At 43.8% G+C, this 14,406-nt stretch overlaps 1 protein-coding gene across 1 annotated transcript in view; it reads left to right on the forward strand.

The window, feature by feature from the left end:
• The first annotated feature begins 553 nt into the window (after window positions 1–553).
• LOC126262738 (uncharacterized) overlaps window positions 554–14,406 on the forward strand; it is a 215,545-nt gene continuing 201,692 nt past the window's right edge. Inside the window, exon 1 of the mRNA XM_049959546.1 lies at window positions 554–1,281. Within this exon, the coding sequence (XP_049815503.1) occupies window positions 1,277–1,281 (5 nt within the window). The 5' untranslated portion in view covers window positions 554–1,276. The remainder of the gene's footprint in view (window positions 1,282–14,406) is intronic.

The following is a 14,406-nucleotide window of genomic DNA, read 5'->3' on the forward strand; positions in this document are numbered from 1 at the left end:
ACTTGCTTCCACGCTCTGCACAGTGGTTTCGATTGTACAAATGTAGATTTCTTCCTGTTCTAAATGTCGGTCCTCTTGCCGTCCTCACACTTTGCGGCTTCACTCGTCCCTCCTGGCTTGGGACGCTCAAGTGTTTCGGCGGGTGGTAAGGAGCTTAACAGTCCGGACAGGTCGGTTGCATCGAGTGCAACGAACGGATGGGCAGCGCTCCGCCGTGGTCCGGAGCGGCGCCTCGCGGCGGCCTTGACCCGCGTCTGCACGGGAGCAGGCAGCAGGAGCAGCCGGCAGGCAGAATTCCCCGGCGAGCGTCGACCGCGGCTCGAGACGCAGGCGGCGGCAGCACCACGGGCAGCAGTTGCGCAACGGCGCCCACCGCCGAGCAGCCACTTGCGTGCGCCGGTGGCGGCCCTGCGTAGGAGGCGGCGCCGTGGTGGGGGGGACTGGCAGTAGTGGGGGCAGCGGTGGCGGTGGTGGGGGCAGATCAGCGCTGGTGGGGGCAGCCGCTCGGCCGCTCGTCTGGGGACGCCGCGGACCGCGAGTCAGTCGCTGGACGACGCCGCAGCTCGGCGGTCAGAGCGTCTGCTGCGCGGTCCGGGAGCAACACGCGCGACGGGGTGCCTGGCGTTCCAGCCCTGTGCCAACTGCAGCTGTCCTGGAGGCAAACTGTCGAGAGACTAGTCCACGGCGAGGGTTGTGAGGCCAGCTTAAATGTGTTTCACTCCGGCATCTAGGGTTGCGTACACCGGTGGTCAACAGGGCCATCTGCGGGCGTACCGACGTCGTGAAACCGCCTCGCAGTGATTAGTCGTCTACTGCCAGACTCTTCTGTGACGACACACCGTAAGGAAGTCATCCAGCGGGCGGAGCAGCCAGCAGCGCTCGAGTCCTTACGATAGGTGGCGACACCCACTGGTGCGTCAGCGCAGGTTTCCCGTTACTCAGCTGCTCGCATCGTGAACTTAAGCATCCGGGCCAGCGCAGACCTTCTTGCGGCTCGCGCAACATTCGCTTTCGGTACCACTGTGTATTGCAGAGCGGCGGCGGTTGGTGTTTCCCAGAGCGTGTGACTATAAACGACTTGACTCGGGAACGTGTCTGTGGATGGTGCGAGTAGTAAATAGCTCGTTATTGTGGACTAGATTCGAGGCTGTGCCTTCACGTTGACCGTAAGCTGGCCTCTGACGACGAAGCACACCAGCTGGGATCTCAGTGCCTGGGAGTTTTTCGTCGAGTTCTGCGAGTCGGCACAGCCGAGAAGCTGCGCTGTAAACTGCAAATGAGGTGAGTTACAGCGCGCGACATACTACTCTGGAAAGCTGGTTCGTTGAGAAGGGATGCAACTAAAGAAAAAGCTGAAGGAAAAACGCCACGAGCGATTATTATTTACGTATGGGTTCCGCATAATTTTCAAACGTTACGAACGGATACTCAATCTGCCATAAGCTCCAAATTTTCTTCGTAGAACGATTTACTTGTTGACCTCTTAATACTGAAACACATTCTAATTTCACAATGAACATGTGAATGAAAAAAGCTGCGAAGTTTTGTACTGATAGATCAGGTACCAAGCGATCTACTCATTCTTCACTGCACTTATGAAGTGTTAGTCCTAATTACATTACAACCGCCACCGGTTTACGAGTTGCAGTCATCTTGATACAGTAGTCGTCACACATTCGAGAATGCAATCGTGCTGGAACCATCTAAAAGATCTCCTGTATTTTCACTTTCCTAGTGGACTTTTCCTTCACATCGCATATCTGTACATGTTTTCGTTAGTAATGCTGAGAACCTCGTAAGCTATTCATTGCATGAAATGATTCTACCGTAGTATGAATTAAAGCTGTTAGTATCCCAGAGGTTGGTTGGAATAGTACTTTACGTGGCTTTGTCGCATTGAAACTTATGTGCTGTTCGCTTCCTTCATCTCTTGAACCTAGGTGAGCCAGTCAAAGGGGAACCAATTGCTTTGTGTTGACTCCTACCCATGGTGCAGCTTGCTGTAGCTAACATTAAGAAATCGTTCCCAAAGGTGAAATGAGCCATAAGTGACAGAAATAAACCTTAGACCCATCGAGTACTGAACCTCAGACGTATGGACTTGGGAGTCTGACACTTGACACCCGAGCTACACATGTCCATTGTAACTGCACAAGTAATCAGGCGAGAACCCGGTCTTCCTTAACGTGCAACAAATGCTGTCTGAAGATGGTTCGAGTATGTGTTGGAACTGATTCCACTGGAATAATGTGTTTGATTACACGACTGCTACCAAGGCTAAACGGCCCCGTAGGAACATTCTCAATACATCTTGCGGTATCTCCACAGGTATAGACACACGTACTCGGTTCTGTGACACAAAGTAGGCCACACTTGTTTTGCTAATATCGAGACTGCGTATTCTAGAAGGAGACAGAATCATTCGTCTAACTTATTTTCACGACATTCTAGCAGATTCATGGAGGATTTGTCGTGACTTAGAATATCGAAACAGACGTTGAGGAGTATTCTTGAGTTGTGTTTATTCCTTACATTCAAACCTGAGCACTTTCTCTTGTCCTCATTCGAGAACGATGATAATCTCCGACGCGACACGTAACTGCTCTTTTCAAGTCGTCGCACGATGATTATTTTTTTCCTCAACATGAAAGATGGCGTAACATCGCCTTCTTCCCAGTTTAGACTGTGCGAAGAGCAGGGTCAAATGTAAAATCGTTCTCCGTCGTTTGATGTGAGCCTCTTCCCCTGGAATACTCACACACTTCTTTCTCGTATGATACCGTCAAGACTCACGGATGAAGTTAGTCAAGCAGATGAAGCATTTCCTGATATCCGAAAAGCCTTTGACAGGTATGGATATTAACGAAAGTGTGATCATACAGAGGATCAAATGAAAGTAGTGCCTGGACAGAGGATTTCTTGATAGGGAGAGGTCGTAGCATGTTAGCTTGGATGTAGGGGAGTCGTCAAACGTAGAGGCAACTTCCAGGCGTGCCCCATGGATGTGTACAGGAAACCTTGCTGTTCATCTAGTGTATTACTAATCCTGCAGACGACTTTAGTAGTAAATCATACGCGATTGTAATAAAGGGAAGGAACAGTAATACATGACGTAGTGGAAAGTACACTCTACCATGCAGTTCAGTAGCTTGCTGGTCATAGATGTTGATGCGCGGTCTACTCATTCCTCACTGCACTTATCGTTACAATGTGAAAAAGGCCGCGCGCAGGATCGCGTTTGCAGGTCTTGGTAATAGGTTCTTATTTGAGATGGGAACATGAGGTAAGCAGATTTTGATTTAGTCCGGACCAGGGGACTTTTATGTAGCCATTCAAACATCTGTTTTACTGTAACCATGTTACAACATAATAAGTAAGGTTTGAACAACGAACGGAAGCTGATGTACAGACAAATCGTGCGAGTCTGTAAATTCCTTTTGTAAAAGTTTTTAATTGGGCTGACATTAATGCTCAGACAATCGCACCATTTGTATGTGCACCGTTTGGATTTTACGTGCAAAAGCAGTCAGACTTAAATATATCCTGACTGGAGCGAGACTGATAGTTCAAATTTGGTCCATTGGTGTATCTCACCTTGGTCTAAGATAAGTTTTGTCCTCTTGCAAAATTCTCTCTTCGCTTTTTACGTGCAACACAACATTTTTCGGGGAATTGTATGAAGCGCGACGCTTCCATACTTCCTTCTCGTAAGAAACGGTACGAACTTTTCAAAAAGGTAGATAAGTAGGTAAAGTCAAAATGAATTTATTTTTATCCAATAAATCTTTATCGAGGTGCCATAGTTTGAAGTCGAGTTAGTTTAGCACGTAAAATTCGTTTTGCTCGAATAGAATGTGCGGAAACGGTTAAGCGAATCAGATGAACAAAAAATGCATACTTACGATAAAAGAGAACATTTGCTTTTAGAAAAATTAGCTTCAGGAGGATCTCACGCCCAAAAACCACGTTTCTGGTGAGTTTTCTTACGCGCTCCACTTTTATGTTTCAGGCTTGAGCGAATCTATGGATAATAGACAAATACGTGTAACTAATGGTCGTCCTGATGTTTCATGAAAGCTTTATCCGTTGCAACGGTAAAAGCAACATGTTTCGAAAGACAATAACAAATCGTGCATCGGATCAATCGCCGCCCGAGTCCGTAAAAATTTACATCGGTTTCCAAACTATAGTGACCTAATGTCAAATTAATGAGTGCGTAAAAGTTGGGAACCAGAATGGAAAATGCTCCTGTCATAGCACAAAAAAAAGGCGAGTATGCCCTCTTGGGCAGAGGTAGAGAGGTAAAATAACGGTACCAGCTTTTCGAATTATCTGACAACTTCGAAGACATTTAAATGAAAACATCTCGACATATTTGCGCTTTTTTTATGAGTTAACTCTACTCCCCTAACGCAGTGTGCTCTCTTAGAGGCACCTCCTGATATGTGTATGGCGAGGGGTGCAAAAACAGACACGATTTTGTGTGCTTATGGGGAGTGGAATGTATCTACAATACGAAGTATTCCAAAGTGATGAAAAACATCGCAGGGTGGGGATGCACACATCCTAACCTTTAATGACACGTTTTGTTGCACGACATGACAAATGCCGTGTTGAATGACAGGATGGCATACGTCAAGTTATACGACGCGGCATGATCTAAGCTCATTATGTTACTTTACTTGCCTTACATGATACAGGTGCTAATACTACCAAGCAAAAAAGCGGGAATGTGTCAGATGCTTTGGTTTAAATGTCTTTGAAGCAGCCAGATAAGTTGAAAAGCTAATTCCCTTCTTTTCCGTCCCAATCTCTGCCCAGCGCATGTTCACTATTTTTGTATGCTGTGGTAGGAACATTTTTCATTCTGGTATCCGAGACGCTAAGTAAATGACTCGCGACACGGTACTTACTACAGGCTAAGTGTTTTCAAAACACTGAGCAGGTGGAGCGAGTTTTGAGGTGCATTTTCCGGTTGCCTGGCGTATGTTAAACCGGTCTCGGTTGCTCGTCGTATGAGTGCCGGCGCACATTAATCACCGAGCGCGCCGCAAGCTGGCGCACACTTGACCTCCCTCACGTGCCCTTCCTTCCTCCATCCCCACGTTTAAATCGTCGCCCGACGCCTCACCTTTATCCCCTAGCCCCTTTTTTGTTCGCTTTTCCGTGCCCCGCCCGCCCTGTCCTGTGCTGGGCTGGGACCATTGTCTCCTGCGGGCCGGAGGGGCCATCTCGATGACCTTGGTTGGCCCTCGGCGCGTTTAAAATTCCTGCGGAGTCCTCAGCCAGAGGAGGAGGGCTCTGCCAGAGCCGCGCCGCTCCCTCCGGTCGGAAGCGCTTCGGCTGTGGCCGCCCTTTGACATGGGTGCAGGGGGACCCGTCACCTTGCCGCCAACAATCCGGCTACCACGGTACGATTCGCCACTGGGCGACAGTTTCACTCCATTTCCATATATATTGTCTATTTCATAACCTCGGAAGCTATAGGAAAGCTGCTACGCCGGAAGACAACATCTAGATCTGCAGTCCGCGAGCCACCTCACGGTGCGCCTGAGGATACTTTGTGTACCAAATGTCTCTTCCCCCTTTTCCTGTTGCAGTCGCGTATGGTTAGCAGGAAGAACGATTGCTGGTAAGCCTCCGTCAGCTCGAATTTCTCTAATGTTGTCTTAATTGCCATTTCGCGAGCTGTACATAGGAGAAAACAATACATTGCTCGACTCTTCTAGAAACTTACACTGTCGGAAATTAAACAGCAAATCATACCGTGATGCAAAACTCCTCTCCTGCAGCGTGTGCCACTGGAATTAGCTGAGCATCTCCATAACGTGTTTGTGCTTACTACATAAACATGAAACGAAACGCTCAGCTCTTGTTTGTATCTTCTGTATTTCCTCTGTCAGTCCTAGCAATTATGTACCGAGTGGTCAAAAAGTCAGTATAAATTTGAAAACTGAATAAATCACGGTCTAATGTAGATAGAGAGGTACAAAATGACACACATGCTTGCAATGACATGGGGTTTTATTAGAACCAAAATCATACTAAAGTTAAAAAAATGTCTGACAGATGGCGCTTCATCTGATAAGAATAGCAATAATTAGCATAACAAAGTAAGACAAAGCAAAGATGTTCTTTACAGGAAATGCTCAATATGTCCACTATCACCGCTCAACAATAGCTGTAGTCGAGGAATAATGTTGTGAACAGCACTGTAAAGCATATCCGGAGTTATGGTGAGGCATTGGCGTCGGATGTTGTCTTTCAGCATCCCTAGAGATGTCGGTCGATCACGATACACCTGCGACTTCAGGTAACCCCAAAGCCAATAATCGCACGGACTGAGGTCTGGGGACCTGGGAGGCCAAGCATGACGAAAGTGGCGGCTGAGCACACGATCATCACCAAACGACGCGCGCAAGAGATCTTTCACGCGTCTAGCAATATGGGCTGTTTTGTTTTTTTGTTCTAATAAAACCCCATGTCATTTGAAGCATGTGTGTCAATTTTTACCTCTCTATCTACATTATTCCTTGGTTTATTAAGTTTTCAAATTTTACTGACTTTTTGATCACCCGATATTATAATATGTTCACGTACATACAGGGTGACAGGTATTGAACTATATGAAAAGAGGTAAATTAGTTACAAACTACGGCGTGCACACACTTTATGCAACATGTAAACATCACTACAGATATTCAGATTTAGGATATGAAATTTTCGAAATACGCCTGTCGTCATTGGAGATATTGTGGCGCAAACGAATAGCGAGATTCTGCGTGACCCGTTGAAGTGTCGGAATACCGATGCTGTCGATGACCTCCTGGATGACTGTTTCCAGCTCAGCAATGGTTTTCGAGTTATTGTTGTACACCTAGCTTTTAATATAACCCCACAGAAAGGAGTCGTATGTGTTCAGATTCGGAAAATATGGCGCCCAGTCGAGGTCCATGCCAGTGTCCTCCGGGTACCCCAGAATCAGAATGCGGTCCCCAAAATGCTCCTCCAGGACATCATGCCGAGACATTAGTTTGTAATCAGTAAAACGGTGCAACAACTTCGAAAGATGTTAAAAACACGACCAGTTATATAAATAGAGAGAGTAAGTCTAAAGGAAGGCAATAAAATAAATAAACGTCAATCCTCTCTGATATGGACTCCGATACTCGAGAAGTATTTAAGTATCGGTCGAATGAGCCTTTTGTAAGCTACCCCTCTTCGTGAATGGACCACGAATCCTGAGGATTCTTCCAATGAGTCTCAAACGGGCAGCTGCCGTACCTGCAATGAGTTTTCTGTGGTCGTTCACATTTAAATCGCTTCGTATGCATACTTCTAGATATTTAATGGATTTTACTGCTTCCAGTGATCGCTCTGCAGTCGTGTAATCATACAGAAATGTCTTTTTACATTTGTATATGCTGAGGGTCAGATGCCAATTTCTGCACCAAGCGTCGATCCTGTGCGTGTCTTCCTGCATTTGCTTGTAGATGCAATTTTCTAGCTTTGCGATTTTTCTGTATACGTCAGCATCATCCAAGAAAAGCCTAATGTAACTCGAATGTTAGCCACTATATCACTTAAATAGAGCGTAACAAAAACGTACGGCACAAATTCTAGGGCACATTCCTCACACAAAGACGAAAAAATAAATAATTTTGTATGAAAATGGACCTGGAAACGCTTTGTTTCCGTGTTACAATTCATATTCTCCAACGAGTCTCAGTAAGATCGGATTCTAAATTTCCACGGTCGGCATATATGGGCAGACGTCAATCATAACGCAACTGTTGAATCAAGTAATCAACAAAGATTTTCTGTCAGTGATTGGGCCGGCATTGTTGGTGCTTGGTAGGGCCTCACTTTCTTCCGCCCACGTTCAACGGACAACGTTATTGTAATTTCGTAGAGAATGTTCTGCCTGATGGGTTAGCAGTTGTGATGCACGACGGAGCGCCACCTCATTTTAGTGTTAATGTCCTATGGCTTCTAAATAATAGATTCGGTGACAGATGGATAGGTAGAGAAGGACCAATTGCCTGGCCTCCACGCTCCCCGGACCTAAACCCACTGGACTTTTAATTGTCGGGGCATTTGATAGTGCTCGCGTATGGAACCCCAGTACGAGATGTTCAGAGTCCCCATGCCCGTATTATGGAAACCATACGCAGTATTTCAGGGATACATCAGCGCATCCGAGATTCACTACGACAATGGATATTGATACATGTATCAGTGCCCACAGAGAGCATACTGAACATCTCCTGTCAGAAACAGTTGCCTGTGACTGGGTGATCAAACAGTCAGTATAAATTTGAAAACTGAATAAATCACGGAATAATGTAGATAGAGTGGTACAAATTGACACACATGCTTCAAATGACATGGGGTTTTAGTAGAACCAAAAAAATACAAAATCCCACAAAATGTCCGACAGATGGCGCTTCATCTGATCAGAATAGCAATAATTAGCATAACAAAGTAAGACAAAGCAAAGATGATGTTCTTTACAGGAAATGCTCAATATGTCCACCATCATTCCTCAACAATAGCTGCAGTCGAGGAATAATGTTGCTGAACAGCACTGTAAAGCATGTCCGGAGTTATGGTGAGGCATTGGCGTCGGATGTTGTCTTTCAGCATCCCTAGAGATGTCGGTCGATCACGATACACTTGCGACTTCAGGTAACCCCAAAGCCAATAATCGCACGGACTGAGGTCTGGGGACCTGGGAGGCCAAGCATGACGAAAGTGGCGGCTGAGCACACGATCATCACTAAATGACGCGCGCAAGAGATCTTTCACGCGTCTAGCAATATGGAGTGGTTTTTTTTTGTTCTAATAAAACCCCATGTCATTCCAAGCATTAATGTCAATTTTTACCTCTCTATCTACATTATTCCGTGGTTTATTAAGTTTCAAATTTATAATGACTTTTTTGCGAAACGTAGAGCTCCTATAACACTTATTTGGAGTGCGCACGAAGATACTTTTACATCTGAAGATTTTTCTCCGTTGAGAGTGAGGTAGCCGGCCGGAGTGGCCGAGCGGTTCTAGGTGCTGCAGTCTGGAACCGCGAGACCGCTACGGTCGCAGGTTCGAATCCTACCTCCGGCATGGATGTGTGTGATGTCCTTAGGTTAGTTAGGTTTAACTAGTTCTAAGTTCTAGGGGACTAATGACCTAGAAGTTGAGTCCCATAGTGCTCAGAGCCATTTGAACCATTTGAGAATGAGGTGCTGTGTCCTGTTTGCTGGAAACTCTTCAATCCAATTACACAGCTGGTCTGATTTTCCGTACACTCTTATTCTGTTGATTAGGCCGCAGTGCGGAAGTATATCGAAATGCAGGAACAGCTGCGAAGGTCGATGACTTGTCCAGAGACTCGCAGTCGAGCATGAATGTAAAAAGATGTAACATGTTGCGCGTTAATTGGCGAAGAGCTATCTGCTCTTATTCAATTACGCTGTTGGTGAAAAATTACTGGAAACGGTAGCAACCATAAAATACCCAGGAGTAACTGCCCTCTGAGAGCTTAAGTGGAATGACCACATAAAAGTAATGCAGGAAGAGCAGATTCCTGTCCGACATTCATTGGAAAAGCCTCAGGAGTTCGATTCATCCATGGAAGAAATAGGTTGCTTGACTTGTTAGATCGATTAGCTAGTACTGTGAATCAATCAGTGACTCTCACCAATTGGGATTAACAGAAGAGTTGGAGGGATCGAAAGAAGAGCGACACGTTTCGTCACGGGAGCGTTACGGAGACGTTCAGCTAGCTCCAGTGCGGCAGCGGGCCGTTTGATGTTGAGGTTCCGAGAGCGTGCATTAGAAGAGTCGGGGCACACAATTACTTCCTCCCACGTATATCTTGTAGGACTGCTGACATTTTTAAAAAGACCGGGAGTCCAATAAATCGATATTTAAAATAAAAACACCCCTCGATATCGCGACAAGAAATATCGATTACCCAAAGAAAAAATATCGGCTGCACATTGTAAATATTAGAGCTGTTTATTTAAGTATTGGTTTGGTATCAGATATTCTGTACATCAACAAACTAGCAACCCGTCTAGCTTAGAGCAATAATTGAAAAAAACGCTTAATTTGAAAGATTATAATGGGAGTTCGTGCAGCTGAAAAGCTTGTATTATTATTATTATTATTATTATTATTATTGGTGTTCTGCCCGTAAAGAGCGCATTTGGACTAAACTACATGGCCAGTTCCTTTTCCTGCCTTCCTTGCTGCCCAAACTCCCCTCACTCGTTCGCTGTGTTTCTGTTTCCGGTCCTCTGTCCATGCTTCTTGTCGGCTTTGTGTCTTCGGTTTCATCTTGATTGCCTTTTTGGTTGCCCATATTTCTTTCATCTTCCAGCCGTGATCTTGCTTGCGTTCTTCGGTCCATTTTACGTCAGTTCGTTTGTCACATTGTATCTCATGTAGTTTACTTTTCTTAATGATGTTTCTGAATTTTATTCTATCGTTTATTGTGTCTGCTGTTATGTTGAATTGTATTAGAATACGTTTTTGGTCGATTGTTGTGTTGTTAATTACAAATGTGTACATGGTGCACTGTCATGCAATATTTCATTCCATTTAACCAGATTTTCTTAATTTTTCATTGGCTGCGTGTCGAAATAAACCTTTTTTCACGTTGATGTAGGTAAATTGCGTGGTGAAACTAAACGTTGCAGTTTCTGTTGGTAGCACGAAGCGCCGATTACGTCAGCATTTCCCCTCAACGCGTTTCCACCCGTCGCAAACACCAAGCTTGTCGTGATTCTTCAGTTTTTCCCGGTGTATTTCTTGCTCAAACAGTCCACGGGTGTACTGCCGGTCCATAGTGTCCAACGGGCACAATATTTCGGCGATCAGACATGTCGCCATCGTCAGGTGCGTTCGGTGGCGCAGCTTGTGGAATTTCTTCATGCTGCGATGCATCTCCTCCCCGTAGAGGTATATGATGTGGTCCTTCAGTTTCTCCCGGCGTTTCTCCCTGACGATGGTGACATGTCTGATCGCCGAAATATTGCGCCCGTTGGACACTATGGACCGGCAATACACCCGTGGACTGTTCGACCAGTCTTGTCATTTAGAGTTTTTTTCATCATCTTCAGCAGCTGTTTTTGAAGAATGTCGATGTGAAGAAATAGCACATAGCTTTTTTTTTTTTTTTACTTAGCTGGCATGCTATTTCTTCGCTCTAGAAATCTTGTTATTCCATTATTCCATTCACACCACCTTTCCCCAGTGCAATCAGCATTCTTCTTTTGTGCCATACATATTTTTGCTTCATACAAAGAAGAACACTGGACGTGATGAAAACCCAAAAGTAGTAAGACTCCCCCACACAGTAAAAGTAAAATTATGTTCTACTAGAATTTCAAAAGGACAGTTCCAAATGTTTACCAAAAATTGCGAAAAAATATAAAATAAAAATTTCGGCATTCGATATTACCATTTTGATATTATAACACCAATATATCGCGGAAGAGGGCATTTCCGATATATATCGGTATTTTCTGAGGGACATATCATTATATGATCAACAGCTCTAATGTTTAGCGAAATTACCTCAATGAAAAATATCAGAAAAAACAGAGCTCATACTGAAGTTTGCCGACAGTGGCTCTTATCACGCACGATTCGCCAGTGGAACACGGAAGCAGGAAAAGATAGTGGTAGAAGGAGTATGCTCCGGCACGCAGCATGTGGCTGCTTTCAGAGCACAGATGTACTCGTAGATGAACTAATATCGCCTTGGTGCGATTCTTGTTGCAGAACATATAGATCGCGTAGTTGTCGGCGTACATGCACTGTATGGAATTTGTTGATGATAATATTGAGTCATTCGAAACAAATATTCATTCAGTGAACACTAAATGAAAGAACGATTTGTACATGGGTAAACGTCCTTAGGCGTTTCTAGAATGTTGCGCGCTATTCAGCTCGTTCAATTTCAGTGCGTTTACAGCAGGACCGAAAAAAGAGAGTTATTAACTCAAAGTCTTAAAAATCTAAGTTGAAAGGTTGCCCTGTGACTCATTTTTTGGGTAGTACTTTCTCGCAGTAGTTAAGAATTTCTCTCTGTGACAGAATATACGAATAAATAACACAATACAGAGAAAATTTCTCAACGAAGTCTCGAGATATGAGCATCTTTAGAATATCAATATTTTATCCGTGCTCAACAACAGTGGTCGTATATACCGATATAATAAGCAACCAGATGCCTAAATGGTTCAAATGGCTCTGAGCACAATGGGTCTTAACTTCTGAGGTCATCAGTGCCCTAGAACTTAGAACTACTTAAACCTAACTAACCTAAGGACATCACACACATCCATACCCGAGGCATTTTTTGAACGATGACGGTATTAGTTTTTATTCAAACCTAAGATACAAGCTGCGACATAGTCGCGAATACAAAACAATGATCCAGGTATTGTCAAATGTTTTTATTCCAGTCCCTGATCACAATATAAAGTCCTTCGACGATGACCGGTCTCTCTCAGTAATGACCATGTTCATATCTGTTCTGCACCATGTCCTAATGTGATAAAGCAGTAATGGCATCGTCAAAACATATAAATACACTCAGCAAAGCATCGTCACGTAGAACAAAATATGGCGTAAAATAGGCAAAAGAAGATTCCAGTGTCGCCTGTGGAGCCACAGAAAGACTTTTGCAATGACAAGAAGAAGATTAACCGTCTTGTGGCTGTACCGTCAACAATGAAGCGACAGCGACCTAAAACGAAGCGATATTGAATATGAAACACGCACGCATTTTAACGAAAATGAAAACGCACCATATGGGCTTTTCAGTTCCTCATTAATGGATAACGAGTTTGGATGCTAGTGTTCAATGTATGATACCTTCTGGTTTAAATGTTAGAATCAAATTCAGTGATGTAATGGCCGGGTAAATAACAATCAAAAACACTTACATTGCAAAATGATTTTACTTTCTGAGATCCTAGACAGGCATTGCCATGTCTAAATTCCCACGACACATCGATCTCTTTTTCCCCTCACTGGTTATCACAAATCTGGCGCTTCGTTATGCCTTTTTTTTTTTTGTTGCTCACTCGTTATCCAAATTAGCAGGTATAGTTCAACATTGGGAGTAGGTAGTTTTATCTATCGATTGCCCTCTCTGCCCACTTCGATATACAGAAGGAAGTAGTGCCAGTTGTTAACGCATTGATCTTTTGTTCAGGAGGTTCAAATCCACGTTCACCTGTGCAGGTTTAGGTTCACAGTGGCTTCCCCAAATTGCTTAAGGGGGGTAGGACGTCAAACGGGCCGGCTTCGAGAAGGAGAGGCACCACAGGACATTTTAATTTGCACTGTCTATACTTTTACAAATAAATTCATTAAACTTTGTCAGCATGACCAGGAAGGATTCAGGATTCACATTCATAGCAGTGGAAGTTCAAAATCACGAAAAAATATTATTTTTTAAATGTGAAATTTCATGATTTTTATCACTTACTGTTGCCTTCATTTATTGCTATAGGTACACTTTTCTTCATAAATAAGAGAGATTCTTCGATGAATTTTGCACAGCTTACAAACCATACTTACAGGTGTATGAAACTCCAGAATTTATTTAATCTATGGAAAAATGAATGGGCTGTTACGTTTTAAACTTCGTGTTTAGAGAAAACTCGAATTTTATAATTAATTATCTCAATTTTTACCAGTTTTTAACAGATTTGGAAAATTCTAGAGTTTCATACACCTGTAAGTATCAAAAAATGATGAAATTTCACATGTAAAAAAAATTGTTTTGTTATGTTTTTGAACTTACTCTGCTATGAGTGTGAATCCTGAATCCTTCCTGGTCATGCTAACAAAGTTTTATGAATTTATTTGTAAAAGTATAGACAGTGTAAATTAAAATGTCCTGTGGTGCCTCTCCTGCTCCAAGTGGGCCAGTTTCACGTCCTACCCCCGTTAAGGCAATTCTCTGTATAGTTACCTTGCTGACGACACTGTTCATTTATTCCCTGCCCTTCCGCAAACTGGTCTTGTACTAGATCACTAGTGAACTTAATCGTCGACGGCACCTTTCAACTTTCTCCCTCGATATTTCTATTTCTGAGCAAATACATCTCGCTGCGTTAAATAGATAGCCGCTCCGACTGTACGTCTCACTTCTTCCGTTTTGTGTGTGAACTAGTGATTGAGCAATGTACTTACTTTTGATCACCTTAATGTTTTAATCGCTTTTATCCTCTGCGCATGTAACTATCCTTACTAATGATAAAAGAGGAATTATCAGAAGTGTTAAATCGTATCTTAGATGCCTACAATGAATTGAGAAATTTGTTGACTATCTGATCCGTAATAAAGGAGGTCATCGGTACTTACCATGCTTAACTCTAGTCTCTT

Source organism: Schistocerca nitens, chromosome 6 (genome assembly GCF_023898315.1).
Source record: "Schistocerca nitens isolate TAMUIC-IGC-003100 chromosome 6, iqSchNite1.1, whole genome shotgun sequence".
Lineage (NCBI taxonomy): Eukaryota > Metazoa > Arthropoda > Insecta > Orthoptera > Acrididae > Schistocerca > Schistocerca nitens.